Source organism: Manduca sexta, unplaced genomic scaffold (genome assembly GCF_014839805.1).
Source record: "Manduca sexta isolate Smith_Timp_Sample1 unplaced genomic scaffold, JHU_Msex_v1.0 HiC_scaffold_1863, whole genome shotgun sequence".
NCBI lineage: Eukaryota > Metazoa > Arthropoda > Insecta > Lepidoptera > Sphingidae > Manduca > Manduca sexta.
This window is the reverse complement of record NW_023592770.1, coordinates 7,387-32,196: the sequence shown is the minus strand read 5'-3', so window position 1 is coordinate 32,196 and position 24,810 is coordinate 7,387. Positions and strand designations below refer to the sequence as shown.

Genomic DNA, 24,810 nt, shown 5'->3' with positions numbered 1-24,810 from the left:
AGTAATTGAATCAAATTATAACGCAAAAATTTATTTAGCTTTTGAAACTTCAAATAACACGTATGACCAGTGAACTATGACGTAATTTGATAAACACGCTGATTGTTAACGAAATAAGCATGATTCAGTGGTTTCACTCGCGGAATGTCTCAATTGAGGGCTAGACGGCTAATATAAACTGAAATGTAGGATAGAGTTAGGAAACTGTTGATTGTCACTTATTACTTAATTGTTGAGACGCTTTGCTGGTCCTTTTTACTCCATACATACATAGTATCACGCCTCTATCCCTAGGCGTGGGCAGAGACTACGGATTTCCACTTTGCACGATTCTGGCATACTTCTCGCGCTTCCTCCACCTTAATTTATCTTTACATGCATTCCTGCCGGTTCCGGGTACTTTTGACCTGGCCTTTACTGAGAATGTCAGATATCTGACATTCGAAGGTTCGGTGCTGTCGACCCCTACCGGCTTTTCCATCACATTCGCCTTACAAACCTTCTTTGTCAGTCTCTTATCATCCATCCTCTCCAAATGCCCAAACCACCTTAGCATACCATTCTCAATTTTTAAGTACATCCTCTGTCACTCCACACATATCCATGACCGTATTTCCTTTTACTGGCGTATTTTATTTTTTTATTTACGTTCTTTTAGGATACCGAAGCAATTAGGTATGATTTTTTATGTTCTTACGTTTAAAACATTTTATTCAGACTATTTAGATAGGCACTTACTCTCCACAGTTAAAAGCTTTGGGAATATATAAGTCCCTTAAGTCAACGTCCAAATAAGAAGTAGCTGTCGAATAAGGGCTGACAGTCTAGGTATATTGCAAAAATCGGTACAAGCTAAGAATATTTTTTTAATGTTCGACAAGCCCCAGGGATTTTTATTAAGTGAATTTTCCATAGACCAAGGCCTGTTATCTGTAACTGTCTATATTAACGTATAGAATACTTAATGATTACTTATGTTTACGCGAATGTTAAACATTGAAATAAAACTATTTTATGGATTTTATAGCGGTTTTATATTTGCTAAAATCAGTTCTTAAAAAATATGTAATATAAATTTTGTATACTTGTAACATATAACTTTGACTTGAGAAAATTATAATAGGTATGAAGCCGCAATAAAATCCATAAAGTAGTTTTATTGAAAATCTACAGAATACTCTGCACGTCCTAAATGTTTATGTACTTCACCACTAACATAAATATGGATAGACTTAATAAACACGCAACGAGACGAGGAAGTATTTCAAATTCATAACGTATTTATAGTTTTCAAACGGCCATATGAATATATCACGTTTAATAGCGTCTATAAATTTTCAAAAGCTGGGCTGTATCTAGGCATAAAGGTATATGCGGTGGCATTTGCGGCGACGGCCGTTAATGAACTTCAACAGTTTGGTGAAAGATTCATTAAATCTTCGGAAGTGCGCGGGCCAGCTCACAACACACTCGTTAAATTCTCGATATTTTCCAACTAAAATACAGCAATTATATATAGATTTTTTTTAAAGAAAGGTTTACAGTTCTAGATAATATAGAGATTTTGTTGAGTTTCCAAATTAAACTCAAATAAAGGGAAACATTTTACATGTAAATAAAACACATTTAGTATCGCCTTTGTTGTCTGAGGTTTTTCTCATGAAACAATGAATTGTTTCCGCTTATTTTTAATATACCGGAATGTATTATATAATACCTTCTATTTTGTAATATAGCTTGAGTATTTGTATTACAAAAGAACAATGTTTTCAAAACATTAACTTTTGCACGCGGCTGCGCACGTGTGAAATTTTTCCGGGATAAAACTCCTGCTATAAATTTTCTGGGGTCTAAGACTATCTCCATACCAAATTTCATCGAAATCCATCTGTCAGTTTTGAGTTTTTAGCGTTCAGACGGACGAACGCGCTATTGGGGAGATGTTTTATAATAATTTGCATATGCAAGGATCTACTATTAAACATTATGATAGAATTTGGAAACTACACACACGTCTTCTGACTTGGCTTGTTATTTCACAATTGAGGCCACGGCGTAAGATAGTCTCAAAGGCACCTAGAGACTTAGGCTTTTAGCTATTGAACGCAGACGCCCTCCTGGGAGCCAAACTTTAGCGCAGCACCACACGCCGTATAGGCGCAACTACGCTCAAAGAAGATCCAGCCCGTCTTAAGTACGAAGACAAATAAGCCTCTTTGTCCATTAATTTTAATTTAGCGGCCATATTTCACGTTAGATCTTTTAATCTTCATAATTGTCCAATTTATGTCTTATTTAGAACATTACGGCCAACTGAGGAAAGTAATAAAGTGAGATCCAACTACACTGTTGCCGTGTTTGTTTATTTAAACATTTTATAAGCCATTATTCTTTTATTGACGCCGAGCAATGAAGCCAGCTATTGTGAGATCAAACGAGAACTTTGTTGAAGACAATATTGCAACGTAAAATACATTAATATTTAGGATAATGTTCGGTTTTGTGTGGCGGGAGTCTATTATATTATATTTTGTTTATAAGATTATATAAGACTAGCTTTTGCCAGCGTCTCCGCCCGCGTTATAGCCGATTGGTCATAGCGTGATGATATATAGCCTATAGCACTCCAGGAACAAAGGGCTATCCAACACAAAAAGATTTTTTCAGTTCAAACACGGTAGTTCCTGAGATTAGCCATTACTGCTCCGCTCCTATTAGTCATAGCGTGATGATATATAGCCTATAGCACTCCAGGAACAAAGTGCTATCCAACACAAAAATATTTTTTTCAGATCGATCTGATAGTTCCTGAGATTAGCCATTACTGCTCCGCTCTTATTGGTCATAGCGTGATGATATATACCCCATAGTACTCCACGAACAAAGAACTATCCAACACAAAAATATTTTTCAGTTTGAACCGGTTGTTCCTGAGATTAGCCATTACTGCTCCGCTCCTATTGGTCATAGCGTGATGATATATAGCCTATAGCACTACACTAATAAAGAGCTATCCAACACAAAAGAATTTTTCAGTTCGAACCGGTAGTTCCTGAGATTAGTCATTACTGCTCCGCTCCTATTGGTCATAGCGTGATGATATATAGCCTATAGCACTCCACGAATAAAGGGCTATCCAACGCAAAAACAATTTTTCAGTTTGGACCGGTAGTTCCTGAGATTAGCCATTACTGCCCCGCTCCTATTGGGTATAGCGTGATGATATATAGCCTATAGCACTCCACGAACAAAGGGCTATCCAACGCAAAAAGAATTTTTCAATTTGGACTGGTAGTTCCTGAGATTAGCGCGTTCAAACAAACAAACAAACAAACAAACAAACAAACAAACAAACAAACAAACTCTTCAGCTTTATATAATAGTATAGATATATCCGCAGCAAAGTCCATAAATATGTACTGGTTTCGCAATAATTAGTTAAAAGTTATTAAGGATGTAAATACGAAAACAAAAACATTGTGTGATGAAAAAAAGATAAATTGTTTCAGTTTTGTATCCAGTGAGATATTAATTTATTGGATGGATAACTTTTATCTGATTGAAAAATCAGCCTCACAGATACAAGTGCCAAGATCAGTTATTGCCAGAGTTTTTAATTACTAAATAGTTGGCTTCGAATGTGTGCTCAATGTTGTATTGAAAACTGAACATCGATTCAGTTCTTTATATCATTCTAATAATAATAACGACGCATTTTAGTTGCTGGCTGTTTTATGTAATGAGGCAAAGATTGACCCAAATTCTTGCTATTTTATAAGCATTTTTTAGGAGTAATGATTTTAACATAACCTTAAATTTTCTTATTTCATGCAACCAAGGCTTAAATTAGCTAATTAAAACTTGTCTTTAAAAAAACTTGTGTTTGTTTAGGTACTTTAGCTTTGTCTATTTCTTTCTCCAACATATTGTTTAATGTATTCAACCCTGATGTAACTAGAACCCTATTCTAGCTAAAACAATTATTAGGTATTATGAGATTTATCATCTTATCACTAAATTAGAATGTTTCTTATTGATATGCGCAGTATAATGTTACGTTGTGCCTGACAATAAAAATAAAAACTTCACTATGTTGTGGTAAAATATGAAACTAATTTTTCGTATTGACAACGTCAACTGAGAGGTCCGGTCACCTCCTCATAAAGTTGTGCAAAAAACAATCAATATATTTATTTTATTACGACAATCATCTTTATTTTAAAAATATGTTTTATTTTTTACTTCCTCCTATTACGAGCAATCTTAAACAATTAGATTTCCATTAAAAATACATTTCAGACTGTACGTGATAATTTAAAGTTAATTGCTTCATTATTAAACCAAATGAGAACAAAAAATAATACCTACTTTATACTATGAGAAATTGTCTTAGTTAAAGTTTTAACTTAATAATAAGTATTGCGTAACTTCAAATGTCAACATGATGACAACTTGCGAATGGATTTTAGCAGTAAACATTTAACGTATGAAAAGTTGTTTTTTAATTGTTCAGATGTTTAAAAGCGGTATGACAATTTTGTCAAATAATGTTATGCTAATCATAATTATTTCTACCAGTTGTCATGTGTCGTCAAACAGATGTATTTTTCCATGACATTGGCCAATATTAAAATGGCATATTCCTTCAAGTGATAACTAATAATGACTTATTTACTACCAAGTGACTTTGGACTTTAATAACTCATTTCTTTCCAGATCCGAGCAACTGTCAACCCCATAGCAATCGTACGTCGCCAGACGAGTGGCGCGATGCGGTCGGCGGGGCCCACGTGAGGTCCCGCCTCGACATGGGCTCTAACATCAGCCAGCACTCCGCGAAGGGTCTCAAAGGCCGACGCGCCAGGTCCAGCGGCGATCTTTGCAATGGCGATACCAAAAGCCAGACCGAATCGTCCGTTTGTGGCTCCGTGGTCGGAGATGTTATGGGCTGGAACCGGTCCTTGCCAAACCATTTAGACGGGAACCGTCATCTGGCTGATTACAGTCGAGTCAACAACAATTATGGTGATTTTGGAACTTATAATCGGTGTCATCCTAAAGGTGGCCGCGGTCTACGGTACCGAGTGAGCAAATCTGGTAAGTCTTTTTGCTTTGTGATTCTAACTACAGAGTGACACCACTGAATCTGAATTAAGTAAAACGTAGTCGAAGTCTAATAATCGAAATTTTATAATATTGCTGTAAGTAATGCCGTAGAATCGATAGCAACGTCTACATTTCGAGATATAGGCTTGATCTAGAGACCTTGATGTTTTGTTTCTTGATGACCCTTACATACGTCATCACTGTTTTAGTTCGTTACTACTCATAGGCATGACCTGTCATCAATATCTTTATGGGTACGTATCCATGCTGACAACATTTTATGTTACCATAAGTCATAGCGTGCGGATATATTGTCATGATTTATGTGAAAAGGTTCCTGACAAAAACAAACTTCGTATTGATTTATACACGCTTCTGTGGAAAGATTGAATTGAAAAGGGTTTCAACATAATCATTTATTTTGATCTATATCTGATATAGCTTCTGTTTGGTTTAGGGTTTTGGAATATTAATAGAAATCTTTGATGGAATTTAAATAGATTTCGATAAGATTATAAAAGTAAAACTCCTAGAAGTGTCTTTAATATCAAAACTCTGATATAACCTACGCGTAATACCGAAATGTCAAGCTATTTTTTAAAATTAAACGATTATTTACTTATCTGTGTGATGTTGTAGGTAAAATAAAGAAATCAAACTGACATAATTTGTATGAATATCTTTCTGGAAAATACTATTGCACTAAGTACCACCCAATTTCAATGCAACATTCGTCTACTATAAAATATGTGTTTACGTTTACAACATTGGCTGCTTAAGGTCAATAGAAACAACTGATCTTGGCAAAACGCCACCCAGACCTTTGTTTAAGTTAGGAAATTACTATATCCCCCTAGAATGTAGGCACTTATCTTGACTTATTGGTTTTATAATTGCCTATGACGACAACATTTCTAGTCTATTTTCTTTATGAATCCCTAGAGTATTTACCAAATGATTACTCATGGGAATTATTTTTATTACATCTTGTTTCATCCATCGATATATATATATATATGTACTACGTACTAGATTTGGCATTCCAAACATTCACTGTGTTCAACTGAATTGAACTGCAATCCATTCAAACTGACTTTAGTATGGTCAATATTGATAGCTTGTGATTGTGTACGACTACGGAGTGGCGCTCACGATATAAAAACTCGAGTCTAAGTGTAAACCTAGATTTGAATAAAACATATTAGTCAAATAAGTAAATTTTTTTGTTGTTCAAGTGAATAAATAGGTTATAACAGTCACGTTTTGATTGCCATTTTAGTTCAGATTTTGAACAAATAGTTTATATGGACGTTCGTGTCTACAGAATATACGTCAATGGTTTCATCACTAAATTGATACAAGATTGATTGACACAAGTACTAGTGGCTAAAGAAAGTCTTCTCAAAGACTTAAGACATCATTTAAATTTCAGAATTTGCACTTCTTATACTGTCCCGCGAAATGATAGGCTAATACGGTTCTGGGTCTCTTACAAAACATGGCACTCACAATTTTGGATCTGAGTTCTTCTAAAAAGCTACTACAATGCGTGTTAATGTATATAGCTGATAATAAAGTAGATAGGTTAGCCACTTACTGCATGCAGGTCGACTAAAGCGTGAAGCATAACATCGCTTACTTTAACAACTACATGATTATAAATATGAGAGCACTTTTGATCGCGATCGTCACTTACAACATCTACAATATTCTAAAGCACAACGCGGGACAATATTTGACAATTATGTATAACCCTGTATTTTCAGTTGTGATTTTATAGCGTTTTGCTTCGGAAGGCTTTTGCTGCGCAAAATTAATGACCCGGCAGGCTCGTTAAGTGAAATATCTTGAAGGTTTCGATTAGCCCCGTGTTGCTTATAAAGGGAACGTTTTGTGTACATTGCGGAGCATCGTTATTAAAACATTACGTAAATAATTTAATATACGGTACAGAATTTATTAAAATCGGTGCTGTGGAATTGAATTTATAGCTTGGTTGCTGTAGTATACATTGTCATCAATTAGATCTTTATTAAAGTAGCCAAATGCAAAAAATATATATCAGAATTGGAGTCAGACAATGTCAAAGACACAACCTGGTTAGCACATAAAAAATTACCGTTACGCAAACAAAAATTCAGACATACAATTCGTACACAACTTTCTGATATCCTATTTTTCTTTAATGACATGTGTTCGCTTCGCGCGTATTTTTTGCGAGAAAATGGTGCTGAGATAGTAAATAATAAATCTGAATTCTCTAGCGTATTCTAGACAGGCTGTAGTGACGTAGGCAGATAAGGGCCACAGAACAAGATAAAAGCCTAATGGCCCTAATGCGGCGGGCCATCGATCATCTCGTCTCACCTTGAAATTGTTTGGGCCGAGCGGTGATTACGTTAATATAATATTTTTACCTTACAAATTTTATATCTACGGAAATTTTGTAACTATGAACACTAGATTATTAAGCATTGTATACCTGAAGCTTGGTTTTGGATCCTGCCTTGAATCTATGCGTAAAATTTGATATTAGCAAAATTTCCTATTTTAATTTTACTTAGCAAATTTAACTCTGTAAACACATTTATATTAAAAAGTATCTTTAAGTAACTAAAAGTCAATGTCATTAACGAGTACGGCAAATAGTATCTAAGAAAACTTTTCAATTATTTAATTATACTTATAAAAAGTGATGAAGCCAAATACCGAGCAGTTAACTGTGTCATTAAACGCTTACGAAGTCGGTAAAATTAGGTCTAAAATTTTCGAAACATTTAAGTATGACATTTTCTTATACCATTTTGAACTCTAAGCATTTAATTTTCGTATCTGGTCATTAGACTGTGACATTGATACTGAACAAGGCCATGTCAGCAGATTTCTGGGCGCCTTGCCATCAAATGATATACGTTCGAGCGGATTTTAATTGGAAGAACGATGGGCTATTATAATTTATGAATAGTTGAACAAGAGTCAAAAATTAAACTATTATTTTCAAGGGATGCAATCAATCTGTCAATTTATTCTTCATGTACTGTTGTAGTTGATTGCGGTAGTATTTCGGTTATTGCCACAAACCAAACCAAAAGTAAACGGTATAATAATTATACAGTAGGTATTATAGCTTGATTACATTATCATCTCCCTTAACTGTTTTTAGTTTCCAACAGCTCTTATTCAAATTTTTGTATAAAGCCGTAGCCAAAATGTCTTTCTACGATCGTTAACGTATAGCATGGCTTTTGATATTGGCTAACGCCATCTTTCAGGAACCTTAAAAAAATATGGGAATGAAATATCCTAAAGTCTTTCGCTTGGATATGCCATTCTCATACACTACGATAGCGTTAACAATTTTAGAAAAGCATCTCGGCTATGCTCGCAGGTCATATAATTTTTCTAAGACGTAAATTTTATGTTCATCACCAAGCGTCTGCGTAATTGCAACCGCAATTCAAATTCAAACTTATCAGTTTCCAGCTCATATGCCCTTCCAATAGACCAAGGAAGCGATGGCATATCACAACAAAAACAGTATAAATAACCAAAAATCTATCAAGCTCGCTATACCAAATTGTTAAAACACTTTCGCACCACAATTTTAAGGTAATCGTAAATTTAAGTCTTGTCAACTACTATTATACCGTATTTGCGTAAAAAAATTAAATCAAAGCAACTCTAAATAATTTTTAAAATCCAAAACCCCTATTTGTAAAACAATAAATCACTACGATAATATCAGTCCTCGAACAACACTTTTTAATGAATCAGAGGAATAGACGTGTCGTGGAGGGCGCGTTTGGCGCGCTGCTGACGTCACGCGTGCAGTCGCTGTGAGTAACGGGTCAAGGGCGAACCGAGGGCCCGACGTTGGTCGAACACGTCACATGTGGAACCTATTTAAATTTTGTTTTGTTTTTAGAATTACGTGTTTATTCCGTCATGCTAAGGTTATATCCTAGTGGTTGATACAGTGTAGTCCAAATAGATAACCTCAATGTGCAAAGACATGCTTCAAACAGTCCCTAGAGTTTAGAATTATCCCATAATAAATCACAAAGTTCTTATTTAAATCAATTTTGTATCGTGGTCTGTATGTGAAGAATATATATCTAAATTATGAATAAATGCTACAGTTAAAAGACTGGTTAGATATAATTCCTAGTCCTCAGCGTATAAAGCCTTTGTTAGGAACTGCCTGCAGTGTAGCCATGACAGATTATACCCAGAGGTATCAAGCCATATCCGATTAGAGCGGAGCTTAGAAACGTGTCTCGAGTGAATTCTATATTTCGTACAATTTCATATAATATTTGGAGAATTCCACCGGTTTTAAAAGAAAATCCTTTAAATCCGATTTGTGGGTGGAAAAGCGAGAAACCTACTTTAAAAGATACGTAGAATGAATGCTAAAAATAATTTCTAAGCGCTATTGAAATATAATCGTCTATTCAAAAGCACTTTGAGATTTCGTTGTTCACAAAGTGCTACACTTTATTTTTTTTCTCAATAAATTTTTGACAGTACTCAAGCGATGAATTTCGCAGTATGGCCCAACGCAAGCCACAGTTTCGAAACGCTGTAAAAAGCCGCGGACGATGCACGAGTTTGAAGTTATTCAAAATTACTTGACAGTTTTGTATCAAGCTCATTTATGCTTGGCTATCATATATATTATTGTTTTTAATTTATGTATGTATATTATTAACTCTTGCATCAGAATTTTCACATCTAACCTAACTATTTACATAATTATACTTCACGTTTGTACTAACGTTACTGATTTATCTATATTTCTTATCATTCACAATTACAACTATATCTTGTTAGGTATCAATAATATGAATAATATGGTAGTCAATCTAAACTTTGGTTCCAACTGGCATAATAATTATACTTGGCATAATTAACTACGACAAATGTTGAGCTTTAAATTATGTATTCGAAGTAAGAATTGTAATCAGAGTAAAGTTCTCGAATTTATTAGCCACGACGATGTTGCTAGTCGCGATGTTATTTCGCATTCAAATAATATCTATAAATTATTCAGCTATAAACTTTAATAAAGTTTCATTTACGTTGAAAAATTCAAGAATGACTACAACTTCTTGCTGAATATTTTTTGGATTACTTACAGAACTTATTGGATCTTTTCAGGATCAATCTTTTAAAACACAATCAATATTCTTATTGAATTCTGAAATATTCCCTTTCCCGTAGGCCCAATTTGTCTGTTCATCTAATCAGTAGAAGGGAATGAAGCATTCCATCTCAGTAAGACTATTATTAATCCCAATTTGCCGTGACACCTAACGTTCTCATTCAGACATTGATATATCGCTAATGGACGGTTATATCACAAAAAAAGAATGTGACGGACTTTTACGAGCCTAAACTATTAAATGATGATTGTGATTATATGTTTATTTATGAAGATTTTCGGATGAAAAATGAAGATTTTCGGATGAAATAAGCAGAATAGGAGATGTAAAGAATATTGCCATCGCCAAAGTGGATAAGGCACTGAAAACAGCGATTAGCTTTGGTCCACAAGGGATTAGAAATAAAACGCGTTAATGCAGTATATGAGCTAGTTTATAGCATTTCGCCATATGAGACTGAAGTTAAAGCACTCACATGAATCATTAAAGTTGTTAATACGTTTGCATATTCATGCCAAAGTAAAGGCCGTTAAGGCAGTGGTGTGAAGTTCTAATTGTTGCATTGTCCTTTGAAATCCAAAGCTATTTCAGAATTTACTGACAGAAATAGTCATAAATAAAATGGACTCTGCAGCAGTGGCGGAGGGTGAAATTTTCCAAAAGAGGCCCCGATACAAAATAATATGGATACTAATGTGCATAAATGCGCACTGAAAATTGTTCTAATGATAATTCGATTTTACATAAATTAAGAAAGGGAAGCCGGCAGGGATCGGATTATATGCGCTCTTCGCCACTGCTGTGCAGGAGTTTTAAGGACTAAACTTACTTAAAATAATCTAGACTAGTTCCAAGTCGAGATATTCTGATAACAATGAGGGATGTCGGGGAAAGAAATAACGTAGCTACCCTCATTTTATGGCGAGAAGAATGTCGTAAAAGGGGAATTAAGGGTACCGAGTAATTCAGCTTGACGGTAAATTCCTTATATTACGCGCTAGGTTCACTACTGTACATGAGGTGAATTTTCATCAGGCGAATCATTTGGCGCTGTCAAAATAATCTAACGTTGTCTTTTGATATCACTGAATGATGAGATGAGCTAGTTTTATGCTTGAAGTTAAGAGGCATGACTGTATCTAAATACTAACACTATACAGAATTTTATACTGCAAAATGCGAAGCTCATGGAAGTGCACTACGCTCGTCAACCTGAGACATTAAAAGTCATATAGTCAAGTTATTACACTTACTACAGAGTAATTAAAACTGGCGTTCAACAGTATTTGAATTCTGCATTCTCTAGCAAACGTGCCACCCCATCTCTTAGTTACATTTTGCTTGGTTAACGACCGCATACACCAGTGAAATTCCCAGTGAATTTTGCTCAACAAAGATAAACAAACCACGGTGGAATCCTGTGGTTCTTCGCGCATACTCACAAGAGCCACAAGCCACTCGTGACGAGGTTAATCAAAATTAACAATTCAAATGTGAATGTGATTTGCTCTGAAATGCCAATTCATCAACGATCATGACAGGACCTAAAATAGATTGCCACGAAAATTGGGTGCACTAATTCGAAATTGACTCGGTTAAAGTTTTAAATGCGTCATGAGAACGTCTATGGTTCCGGAATATTTCATATGTCATGTTTATTGAACAAATATTATGAATCCATGAAGAATTTCTGAATACAAAATTAGATAGATTAGTCTCATTATGTCCAATAATTAACTCTTACAATGTCTTTTAAACTAGAAGATCACTTGGAAAATACTGCTTGTCTACAGAAATATTGTAGTGGTACCTACTAGTACCTACCTACTACTACTACTACTCGGTCTCTCGCCTTAGAGAAAGCTGCCACTGTAGTAGCATTATCTTTTTTATAGCATAGACTGGCAAACGAGCAAGTGGGTACCGTGTTGTTTAAATGTTCTCCACCGCTTATAAACACCCACAATACCATATTTAATGTAACCTGAGCCAGACGCTTTGTTGGCGTAGGTTATTTTTAACCGACTTCAAAAAAGGATTTTCTCAGTTCGAGGTAATTCTTTTTATAATTGTTACCTCAGAACTCCGTCATTTATAAACCGATTTGAAAAATTCCTTATTTTGTTTGAAAGAATATACAAGTACTTCCAAATTGGTCATATTAATTTTTATTAAAATCTGCTGGGGTATATTTCTCACATCTCACAAACTTAGGATAGCATCACGCCTTTCCCCTTGACACCCAAATTGGTAACTAGTATATGGGTTATTTAAATTTATTTTTTAGCTTTTAATGGTTTTTGAAGGCTGTTCATTATTCTTTTACGAATAACCATGGTGTGTCAAAAATATTATGTAAGTACTCTTAGTAGATGTCAAAATTATTATGTAGGTACTCTTAGATATTATACTCTTGGCTAGATCATATAAAGGTTTTGTTTTGCTTTGTCGGTCTGCGTGACGTCAACCCTCCTTGGCACTATTTGTTGGTGAACTAACACTCACTAGACGATCGATAGAACGCTGGCTGTCGCATGCTTATGACCGGAAAATGGTCAATTTTAGGAACACATACAATAATTTAACATAGATCTGTTTATTGGTGTCGTTTTATTATAAACGCCAAAATTAAATCAGTACACATAAGATTTGTAATTTGCAATTGTAAATGATTTAATCAGTAGCATTATTATCCCTTTGTTGTGGTATTTGAATAATATGATATTATCGAACGATTCCTGTTTCGGGCAAATCCCAGTTTAATAACCGTAAAAATAAATATGTTACGTTAACCCTAACCAAAGTTATACTCATACTGCATCAAAATTAACTAGAGTCCTGTTCATGCATAATTTACACTTCCCATTTTTAATTCTTAGACATAAACAAGGTGTGCTATCTAAACTGTAATAATTTTTAGTTCAAATCTAATGTAGAAGAGGGAGGAACGAACAAATCCACACTTGAAACATTGAGGTATTTTAATGAAGACTTTGCGAAAACTTCGATTAAATCTCTCTGGGAATTTAGCGGCGGGGCCAAATACACTTATCGAATTTTCCCATAGTGTGAAATTGCCAGAAATTTCTCCCTGGGGAAGGAATACATTATCCCATAGTGTTCTTCGTCGACCTGTCCTTATGGTAGGGTTGTCTATAGTATACTCTGTTATTAAAATATTGTGGGAATTCTTATATTATAATATTGTTTAAATGTAGAATTTTGGATGAGTTTAAATCTCTTACGTCTTATGATGCTTTGACAATACACATACATTAAATTAATAATTTAATTTGGTCACCTTATATCAGGCAGGCAGGCTTACATCAGCGGCGATAGCCTAGTTGGGTGTGGAACGGACTGCCAAGACGAATGTCCGCAGGTTCAAATCCCAAGGGCACACACCTCTGACTTTTCTAAAAATCATGTGTGTATTCTTTGTGAAAACATCGTGAGGAAACCTGCACATCCGAGAAGTTCTCTATAGGAATTTCGAAGGTGTGTGAAGTCTACCAATCCGCACTAGGCCAGCGTGGTGGACTAAGGCCTAATCCCTCTCAGTAGTAGAGGAGGCCCGTGCTCAGCAGTGGGCAAGTATGGAATACAGGGCTGATATTATTATTATTATTATATCAGGCAGTAAATATAAGATCGGGGATTTAACAAATGATGTACTGTATCTCAAAGTATACAATATGTGCATAGCACTTCTAGAATGCTGGCATGAGTCTATATAATGCAGCATAGCATATCATGCTTTCAATGACAAACACAGTTAGTAACTTGAAAAAATCCAATATAAATATACAAGATGATTGTGGCAACCCTGCACAATGCTAACCCTTTTCATGCCCTTACTTTAGCCACTTTGGCGGTGTTATGAAACAAAAACTTATTAAATTTATCACTTTATATGCATCTACATCGCAATTATTAATTGACTGCTTTAGACGCTATCCCCATGTGCTTTGTCTTCGCTATTAACCTTTGACATAATTGTAATAAAATTGTTCATGTTAGATGGTTTTTCCTTTATATATTTTCATTTGTAAGTGACACTCTTATTCATTATTTCCGGACTGTTTTGCGAACACTTCGACCAGTCATATCAGCTGACTCTATGTGTTATTGAAAAACTCTTACAACAGTTTTAGGCGTGTTTTAACAATGCTTACTCAAGTAATCTACTGCGCCTCATATTAATCCAAAATGATATTTCTGAAGAACACTATTATTTATAAAATAAAACATACTACGTATTCAAAACTTGTTCAAAACTCCATATTAACCGTATCAAATAAAATTCTAAAAGCAATTTTTGCTTATAAAACTACTAGCATATTAATTTTATCTAAAGAAAGTTCAGAATTCAATAGAACGCGTATACGTGGACTGTGGAGTCGAGATGCCTCCTCACAGCATCTTTTAAAATCTAGAGTTTTTCATACCAGCGCTTCTTTCGCTATGCGACAAGATTTCGTATTAATATCCATAAAACTTTGTTTTCAAGTTTAATCTTTCTTAATTACTTACACCATATTAATTATGAAGAATTTTGGGGAGTCATGATTGATGGCGAAAGTTTTGTCTCAAGGTTTATGAGTTTATGTATAAAAGAAGATTAAACGTCTAAGTATTCTATTCCAACAATTTTAAACCTGTTTGTATTTGGTAAAAACACATCCTTGAAAGTTCTCGAACAATTCTTTAACCGAAATATCTTCAACAACCACAAAGAGATTTCAAGCTCCTGTACAAATTCAACATTTCAGTATTTGTTTTTCGTATTCTAGTTTTATATTTGGATATTGTATTCAGCTACCCTAAACGTAGTTTATTCCTACTGTCCTCACGACATAAGAAAACAAACCCTCGAATCGTGAGGCGACTGTGTAGTCGACGACAAAATTATTTTAAGAAATCACTTATTAATAAAAATTTTTCATAAATGATTTGGTGTGTAAAAATTTACAATGCTATACACGTAGCTTTTTTAAACCACTGTAATATTCAGAGTCTTTTTAACATTCCGTTACCTAATAAAACACTTATTTATATTCTTGAAAATACCACTACAATCAGTAACTCGAAACGTAGATACAAAATAAAAAGTGGAAGTTTTATACAAACTAAATATTAATAAAAAGTATTTATTATTGTACCCTACTCGTACCACTACTCTGAGAGAATTCGTGGCAGCGGTAACATCAAACTTTAAGTCAGAAATACTATCACGTACACGCCATATTACACTTAGCTAATAAATGTTCAAAAAAGTACCTAAAACTGGGACTTCTGAAGAAAACGTGTTATTCGTGGATTACGTTTGGCACAATGTTAGCAGAAGTAAAGACAAGTATATGGTTTAATTTATTAACGGAATGTCAAAATGATTCCGTGTATAAAAGATCAATTACATCAATTTATACTTCAATGTGACGTGCATTATCACAATAATTCCATTACAGCTCCGGGCTACTCTATTATATTAATGCGCAAATACATCCTCTCTACTACATTAATCCAATGTTCAATATGCTTATAATGCTCAGCACTTGTGCAATATATTGCTCCCAAACTATTAAGGTATTGCATTACACCTCCTTTATGTCTAATGTTTCTCAAACTTTCACCAAATCATCTCACAAAACAATGTTTGTCTAAAGACTCGTGCACATTAGGACATGTCGCACCGCACCGCATTGCGTAACATAAATTCTCAGAAATCACTTTCATACGTTTTGTATGAACTGTCGCACACTACATACGAGCCGCACCGGGCCACATCGCAACGCACTATCGCATCGAATCGCTTGCTAGACATATTTTGTGGAAATTGTAAGCGATGCGGCCCGTCTTAGTGTGCGATGAATAAATGAAACTCTTGATCAAAATTATCCATCGCTTTAAAATGCCTACGTTTACTGATTAAATTATTGCCTTGCGGTGCGTTCCGCAGCGTCTGCTTCTGTGCTTTGGCGCAATATACGACGACGCGTTGCGGACCATCGCGTTTGTAGTATGCGCGAGCCCTAATACAATAGGTAGTCTACAATAATCTATTACAATAGTTGGATTGAGTAATCAACACTTATGTGTGACACAACGTGTCTGTCACGTGGGACCTAACAGTCGAAACAGTCCCCCGAGAACTAAGTATTTGAGCTCATGTTTAGCATAATGAGTTGTGTGCAAATGAAATCAAATTGCATTAATTAACAACTTAGCCTTGGTTTATTTATAACAAAAATTTGTGCTGGGGAAATTTTACGCCGCTATTTTTATTATTATTTTTATTTTTCAAAATCATTGGCCATTTTTTTTTTTTAATTAACACTTTATATGTGTTCACGAGTACAGAAATAAGTTAATGAGTAAATTACTGATGTCGATGGAAATAAATTAAAAAATGGCCACATATGTCTTCAAAATTAATATAAATCGGAATGTGGCAATTAGGCAATACATTTTCTTTACTTTGATTTGAAATAAACATATTCTGACACTATTCGGTCTGAATCCATTAGGAGTTTGTGTAGTGGTCACTATCAAATACCACAGTAACCTTTCAATCCCAAATCACCTCAACCCTGAATAAATATCCAATGAACAGTGTTTCGTAATTATCCTGAAATTAAATTTTCATCGGTCGTATAGAATAGTTACACATTCTAATAAGAAAGAATAACAATTTTCGAACAACAAAACATTTGTAATTTACACTGCCGAATTTGCAATGAACCTCTCTCCGGATTGCTCCTCGATATCTTGTTAAAAATATACATTACAGTAATCATTTCCGTATGTGCCTGTACGGCCTGCGCGACGCCATATTATCACCCTTATCACGTCCCGGGATTTGGGACCGAAACGCCTTTATTTCCCAAACTATTGAATATAACAGCTAACTTCTTTTGTTTACCTAGCCATTATGAATTTAATATTAAATAAACGTGGCTGCGCTCAGTCTCGGCTTAGCCGCTTTGTGCACAAAAATGTATAAATGTTTTTTGTATTAGTTTTGTAGTTCTATAGTCTGTATGCAAAGGCTTGACTGTGCATCTAGCAGTCCATGGTAAATGCTGCTTACCATCTGGCGAACCACTTGCTCGTTGCCAAATAAGACGATAAAAAACCATACATACACATTAACGATACATAGAAATTTACATAAATATAATTTAATATTATCCCAAAAGGGATGAAATCTTTGGAAAAGTAACAGTATTTAGATTGAGAATATTTTTTTATGAAAAATATTTTTTTGGAGTAATAGAGAAAAATTTAATCTTTCAAAATTTTGAACACTATTTTATATACTTATGTACCACGGTTTAGTATTATTTATTTTAATAAAAAACGAACAATTAATAAAAAATAACAGTTCTTACGTTAAAAATATTATTTAAAGTAAAGAATAAATTTATCTTTCCAAATTTTGTGTACTATTTTTGTACACTTACGTACCACAATTGAGTATTATTTATATTAATAAAAGAACGAACAATTTATAAAAAAAAAGGTTAGTATGTTCCTTGGTCTCTCTGTTATTGTTCTAAGGTCGAATTAGATAAGTTGCGGAATTGCGGTTAGCTTCAGTTCTGGGCTATTCCGAGGTCCTTGTCCGTGATAAATATAGTTTTGTTGGGATTATGACGCTGATTGCTGTTGTTAATAATTCACGACTATAATCAAATAGACTTGAACTGTGTACAATGATGAGGGTCGTTTTAAATGTCATACCGTAATAATATGCTATGATTGAATTTATTTCTTTTAAATAAGAAGGACTTATGAACAACTTTTTACGGCCAATATTGATATTCAGAATTTTAGATACCTGAGTCTATTCATTACCTGTAGTTGCTCAGGTAATTCATATATAAATTTAAGATATTTATATGTATTATAAATGACTGATCAATGGTTTCTTGTGTTTACGCGAATGTTACACATTGAAGTTTTTCGGATTGATTTTCTCCCGACGAAACGATGAAAACAGTTAGTATAATTCTAAGATGGTGGCAGATATTGTTGGCTTTGACTTTTCAGACGACTAACACCTTAGTCTATGAGGGCTCGCGAACATCGCCTGGTCTTCTCCCTCTATCCTAAGAGGGTTTCTTCTCCTTCCCCCACACTTCCTTCCCCAGATATACCCAACTTTCCTCCAGGTCCATGCGGTCGCTAAGCCGAAGGATTCCAGTATCCCATTTGCAGGACCCCCGTCGTTGACTGCGGGGTCTGATATACAAAAACAAACCTTATACTCAAAGATGTTAGTATAATATTAGCTGAATAGGGCCATCAATGCCTTTATACAATGTCAGCTACGCATGCTAAGAAATCATAGCGCAGTGTGAAACTATTGTTGCGAAGTTCTTCATCTTACATGCATAGCTATGTAATACACAAAGGAATCAAGTTCTGTGGTCTGTGGTGTAAGCTTTAGGTAGTGCCTCGTGTTTACTATCAGATTGCAATTTATGTAATAAGCGTGTAGTGCGTTTGTATCACGTATGTGAGAATCTGTATGCGTCCTTATAATATATTTTGGCGGAGATAATAATTAATATATTTTGCCCGAGAGAATAGGTTTTGCTGGGATAAAAAGTAGCCTATAGCACACGGGAGTAATGTAGCTTCCTATTCGTGAAAAAAATCAAAATCGGCTTAGTAGTTCCTGATATTAGCGCGTTAAAACAAAAACTCTTCAGCTTTATATATTAGTATAGATGTCTGCGATCACACAACAATTTTCAAAAACTGCTGGAAACCCTATTTTATTACTGAGCATTATATGATAAGTCTTACTAGTGTGACTACGTGAGAATTTTAATTATAATGTTTGCTAACGAATTTATATGCTTTACCAGCTTTTGCCCACGGCTCCTCCCGCGTGTAAAAGGTTTTCGGGATAAAAGTCCCGCTTTAGAAATTCCCAGGATATAAATAGTAATTAGTGAAAGAATTTTCAAAATTGGTCAAATGTTTCTAGAGATTAATCAAACAAACAAACTTACAACTTTTTCCTTTATCATATTAGTATAGAAGTATAGATATAATGCTAGTGCATTCTATTATTAATATTGTACGGCGCTTATGATCCCTACAGTAAAATAAATAAGTTATAACTATAACAGATTTAGTCTGTCCGTCCGTCTGTATGTCGTAAAATACATTTAAATACCTTAATACAGCTCCTATAAAGTAATCCAATTAGGAACGTCTAACAAATCTGACACGCAGTACTTTTTACGTCTTGCTAAGACGCACATCTATTTTGCAAGAGGAGAAAAGCTTTCATAATCCGGCTCCATTATTCAACACGTATGTGCAGGTGAAACAGAAAGCACGGCCACGATAAGCCTACGCGCGCCGACTTTTAATCTTATGACTGACGACAGAGGAAAACCCGGATAAGTTGCCCCTTTTTATTCAGCCGTGGATGGTTTGCGGCCTGCTATTGGCGCGGCACGACAGATCGCGCCGTCGAGTAAAAAGGGGTTAACAAAAAAAAACTGTTTATTTACGCGACTGGTCGGCTAAACTTGTTAATTAACAAAAACAATATTCAATACATGTGATTTATTGTGATAAAATCGATATGTTCTTTATGTATTAGTGAATAGGATTGAAAATTTACTATCGCAATATAGTGTAGAATTTACTATAAAGAGCTGTAGTTTGGCTGGAAAATAAAATTCTTCGCTTATGATAAAATGTAGAACTATTTCTTGTATTAACTTTAAACCGAAAAAGTACCCCTCTTCCCCACGTACACCCAGAGCAATGAGTCAGGCTAAAAATGACTAAACTTCAATTAGGCATATGGCTACATGACTTCAATGAAAATCTGACATTTCACCAACGAAGCAACGTAAATAGGCTTAAGTTAACTAAGAATAACCCATATGCATAAATTGATCACACATGGCTAAACTCATGTATATGTAGTTGATCTAGTTGTATAATTGTAAATGTATGAAATATTGAACAATCTCCAAATATTTGCCTTCTGTCTGCGGCAATAATATTATTCGAGGAATAGTAATTCGCACATATTTGTCTACGAACATAGTGAAGGGTCTCGAATGTTACCTTGGTATTTATTATTATTTCAAATGTACATTATCAATGAATCGTGGTTAAAGTTCGGGTTGATTTTTTGATAGTTTTAATTAATTTCTTTTAGATTACGTAATGTTTTAATAAATATTTCTTTAACGTAGAAAATTAATCTTATATTGTATCGTTTATACATTATTAGTTTAAAACACTGCGTCAAAAAGAAAGGTATGTAGAAATATTTTATGAAAACATATGTATATTTCAAATATAAAAAATACTTTACGAAATGGAAATTCACTGAGGCATTTCGTATGGTATATATTTCATGTCAATAAAATTATACTGTAAAATGTGACAGTGATGGATACGTAGGTAGAAAAATTGATATCGTAAGAGCACTACGGTTATTGATTAAAATTTATTCCCCTCGCTCCAGCGCGTAATCCTGGAGAAAATTTAATTTACACGTCCAAATATCATTTAATTTATTGGACACGAACGGTAATTAAAAATACTTCTCGTAATTCGTACCACTTTAGATAAGCCGAATTACATTAATTAAATTGTTTTTCGGACGTTTTTAAATCATGGGGGAGATTTTACGGATAAAATGGCTTATTGAAATTAGGCTGCACTGCTTTTATTTATTTAAAGTTTTATTTTTATTTATATTTTAATCTGATAAGTTATTTATAAACGTTTTCTATGTCAACAGATGAATTAAAATATTATCAGATTTCGCCCGCATGACGTCACCGTGTACACAAAACTTTTGCGTTTGTATAGTCCAAATTAATAGCCAATTTTATTTGAATTATTCAAATATCACATTACAATAGCCGGAATAATTTAATAACTTTTTATTCAGTTAATAATCTTCGTGTAATTAGGTTATAAAAACAATTTATTTATCGAAATACTTTTCGGATTTAACCGCGATTTAAATTTTTTTTTAATTTTCGAAGATTCGTAGACTGCATCCTTCATTCTTACGTGCTGGACTGGCAATCCGAAAAAAAGTTGCATTTCGATTGCTAATATTCGTGTAAATATTTAAATCATTACGATTTATTTAGTTCAAACGCTTTGTAACTATGAATTTTATAAATGCATTATACGTGCCAAGTTATTGCACCGTGATTGGCTGCATTGTGCCATTTTCAATAGAATGGTTTCGTACGGGCTTTTGATATTTATCAAAACGTATTGTGGAACAATCACGGGCCTACAAACTATGTAAATTAATATGGCGATATTTTGCGTTTGATATGTGTCACACTGTGTATTTTTATACGATAAAATTTTGAGTATATGTCAAATATCTAATAATGTCAAACTTAAGCGGCTACACTTAAGTTTCCTCTCATCATCATAATATGGTTGCCATAAGAGAAAATATTGTATGGGAACTCGACACTTTAACATTTTTTTTTTACTATAAATGCATATTTATCTTTACCTACATATTATAAAACAAAACCCCGCGCCGTGTCTGTCTGTCTGAACCCGATAAACCCGAAACGACCGAACGAATTTGGTATGATGATATTTTGAGATACTGGGAAGGACATAGAATTTTTATTCTAGAAAAGTCCTTCACGGGGTTGAAGTCGCAAGTAAAATCTATATATAATAATTTGACAAAGCAAACTTACATAACTATTAACTAAAACATCTTGATCGCCCTGTCCTCAAAGCTGTCATATCTAACCATTCAAAATATTAATAGCACTGAAATTAATATTAGACCTAGACCTATATCATTGAGGATTAGTGGGGACGTTCCGCTTCCTATCCTGTTATTAGGGTAGTGTGCCAACGGAAACTATCCGTAGGCCGTAAATTACGTCAAGCGTACATTCTCCGGCAAACTTATCTAAAGCACGCGAACCGATATTTTACCAGCCATTCCTTCATACATAATACATTGAACACGCCTGTGTTATATGTGATTATTGTATAACATTTACATAATTTAATGTTTTTAGTAGACTTAAAATACTAATTGTGAAGATTTCCGGATACTTGTATTTGAGTAGGTTGGTTCATGCTCCCCACAATAGCTAATATAGGTCGATATAATAAATACATGTGCTTTTACGGTAGGTTAGTTGCTGGATTAGAATTTAGGTGTTCCAATATCACGGAATTTGAAAATAGAATCATTTAAATTTGTTTTTTTTTTTTTATATTAGTTGAATTAAGAACTTTCGAATAAAGGGGTTCAAATATGATAAAATACTTACTAAATTATTTTGTTGTTTATTTTTAAGGTTCAGAAGCGGAGCCGGTGTGGAAGTTGCAAGACCCTGGGTTTGACCAGGGCTATGGATCGGAAAGGTCTCCGGAGGACGACTATCTTCCCCGCATAGCTCCCGCCGTCTCCTTAGAAACGTACGAGGCGGAGCTACGCGCCATATACCCATTTATAACAGACGGTAAGTGTTTATAAATTTTTATATTATTTCTTAGCAATAAAACCAATTTAATTTTAAAATATATTGTTCGTCTGCGTGACCATAAAATCCAATGAGCAAAAGTGCTTGAAATCCTGACATGAATGAAGTTTAAGAAAAATTAGACTAGTAGTTTTGAAAAATAAATGCGTATAGAAGAACATACTTATAATAAGTAAAATTACTTCCCGCGTTGATATTTTAATAATGTTTGTTTTATACACGAAATTTGTAAGATAAAAGGGAAGATCTGCGATACATCAGGCACAAATCCAGCGCAATCCTCAGCCGCAACAAAGTGAATTTCGTCAACTTAGTTTTCTTGTTTGGCTTAAAGCAACTTTCTGAACGTCAAATTGTTTTTCGGCAAAAAATCGTAGGCTATTTGTTTCACTTGTGTCTTAAGATATAAGAAGAGGATATGAAGTGAAACACAATTCAAAAATATATTTTTAACGGATTGTTTTTATTGTCGTCGAAGGTTACTTAGAGATGGTAAATTAGCAAATGGCTTTCTTTAAACGGAGGTAAATCTGCATTCTTTAACATATTTTAATGTTTTTTTTTACTAGTTGAAAATGTTTTCTCTTTCTAAATTTATCACTACCATACTCTACTTAGCAAAGCTGGTTTGTAAAAAATATTTGTGTAGCTAAAATATACATATTTGATATCATTATCTAACAAAAAAACAACATAAAGTAACACTATTGCAGGCACGTTTCCTACGGTCTATAATATTGTTGAAAATACCACCCGTTCCTTGAACAATGCATCTACAATATCTCTAACTATGTGTTTATATCAGAGTCAGTCTTCTGTTATAAAATATAAAGCAAGTAGTGTATACTCCGAATACTTCCGCGGAAATATACAATATCCTTTAGAGAAGCACTTGAATCCAAAGTAAATGTTGAACGGCAAAGTTAAAGGAAGTTGTAAGTAATCGGCGTCCCGTGGGCAAGTCTCGGAGAACTTTAAACAAACCCTTAGTGAAACTTTTATCTCGTGTTATGAGCGTTATTAGGGTGGCTTACGGACTAGAGTGCACCGGCCAACTTCTTGTTTACGAAGAGTTTCTTTTCATCAGTAAGTTTCCGATTTTTGTATACATTAACGTCTTTATCTTTGCCAGTTTCGAAAGTGCCTTCGGAATTTCGTATTTGAACTATATTGTAACAAACTGTTTTATCAGCTTGGAAAATAATTACAGAATTTCATATGTAACACATTTCTAATTCAAACGCTTTCGTACTATTATTTATTCAATTAAAACCTTGTGACGATGTTAATTAATTTTCCAGTTAAATAATTACCGCAATTTCAAATCAGTTCAGTACACAGTTTCTATTAATTCAAAATACCTGTTGTATAATTCTAGCCTCAGTTAATCATCAAACATAATCCGGCAGCATTTAATACAGCGCAGCAAAAACCGATATTACTATGCCGAAAATATGGTCACTAGTGTTGGATACGAAATAATTTTTCGGTTTCACTGCCGAAAAATGTTAGTTCGGAGAACTTTTGTTATACACAATGTTGATATTGTCATTCTTATTTCATCGATATAACTTTTCAAGATTTTGGTTCATTTTGAGTTAAGTTTTAGAATTAACACACCTTCATTCCCGAAGGCGTAGGCAGAGGCACAATTGTTGCACCCACTTTCCGCCGAGTCCCATGATCCCAGGAGGCGAGTCTGTAGTATTCGGTATTTTTAATCAATTTAATACTCTAATAAGAAGAAACAAAAGTTTGTATTTACCTCACTCTATTATATTTGCTTTTTATTATACTTTAAAAGTAGCCGAAGAATGAAATTAGCGGAATCTATTCGGTTTCGGTTCTATAAACCGAACACACATTCACGCTTGGGCATGAATTTAGTGCAGGTTGTTTGCCTATCACAGGAACATCATTTGCGGTTAGTTAGTCGCCTATAGATAATTAACATTTGGGTAAACGTCATCACTACTAATGCCACGGCAATATAATTAATTTTATCAGCC

At 34.3% G+C, this 24,810-nt stretch overlaps 1 protein-coding gene across 1 annotated transcript; it reads left to right on the top strand.

The window, feature by feature from the left end:
- Window positions 1-4,697: 4,697 nt before the first annotated feature.
- LOC119191737 lies at window positions 4,698-24,270 on the top strand. Its single transcript, XM_037445605.1, has 2 exons — window positions 4,698-5,097; window positions 22,616-24,270. The coding sequence occupies exons 1-2, from the start codon at window positions 4,809-4,811 to the stop codon at window positions 22,792-22,794; spliced, it is 468 nt and encodes a 155-aa protein (XP_037301502.1). The 5' UTR covers window positions 4,698-4,808; the 3' UTR covers window positions 22,795-24,270.
- The last annotated feature ends 540 nt before the right edge of the window (window positions 24,271-24,810 follow it).

Bases quoted from the DNA above. Each gene is read 5' to 3' on its own strand.
- LOC119191737 (XM_037445605.1), top strand. From the start codon at position 4,809: ATGGGCTCTAACATCAGCCAGCACTCCGCGAAGGGTCTCAAAGGCCGA. The intron at 5,098-22,615 runs GTAAGTCTTTTT...TTTATTTTTAAG, and splicing joins GTACCGAGTGAGCAAATCTG to GTTCAGAAGCGGAGCCGGTG.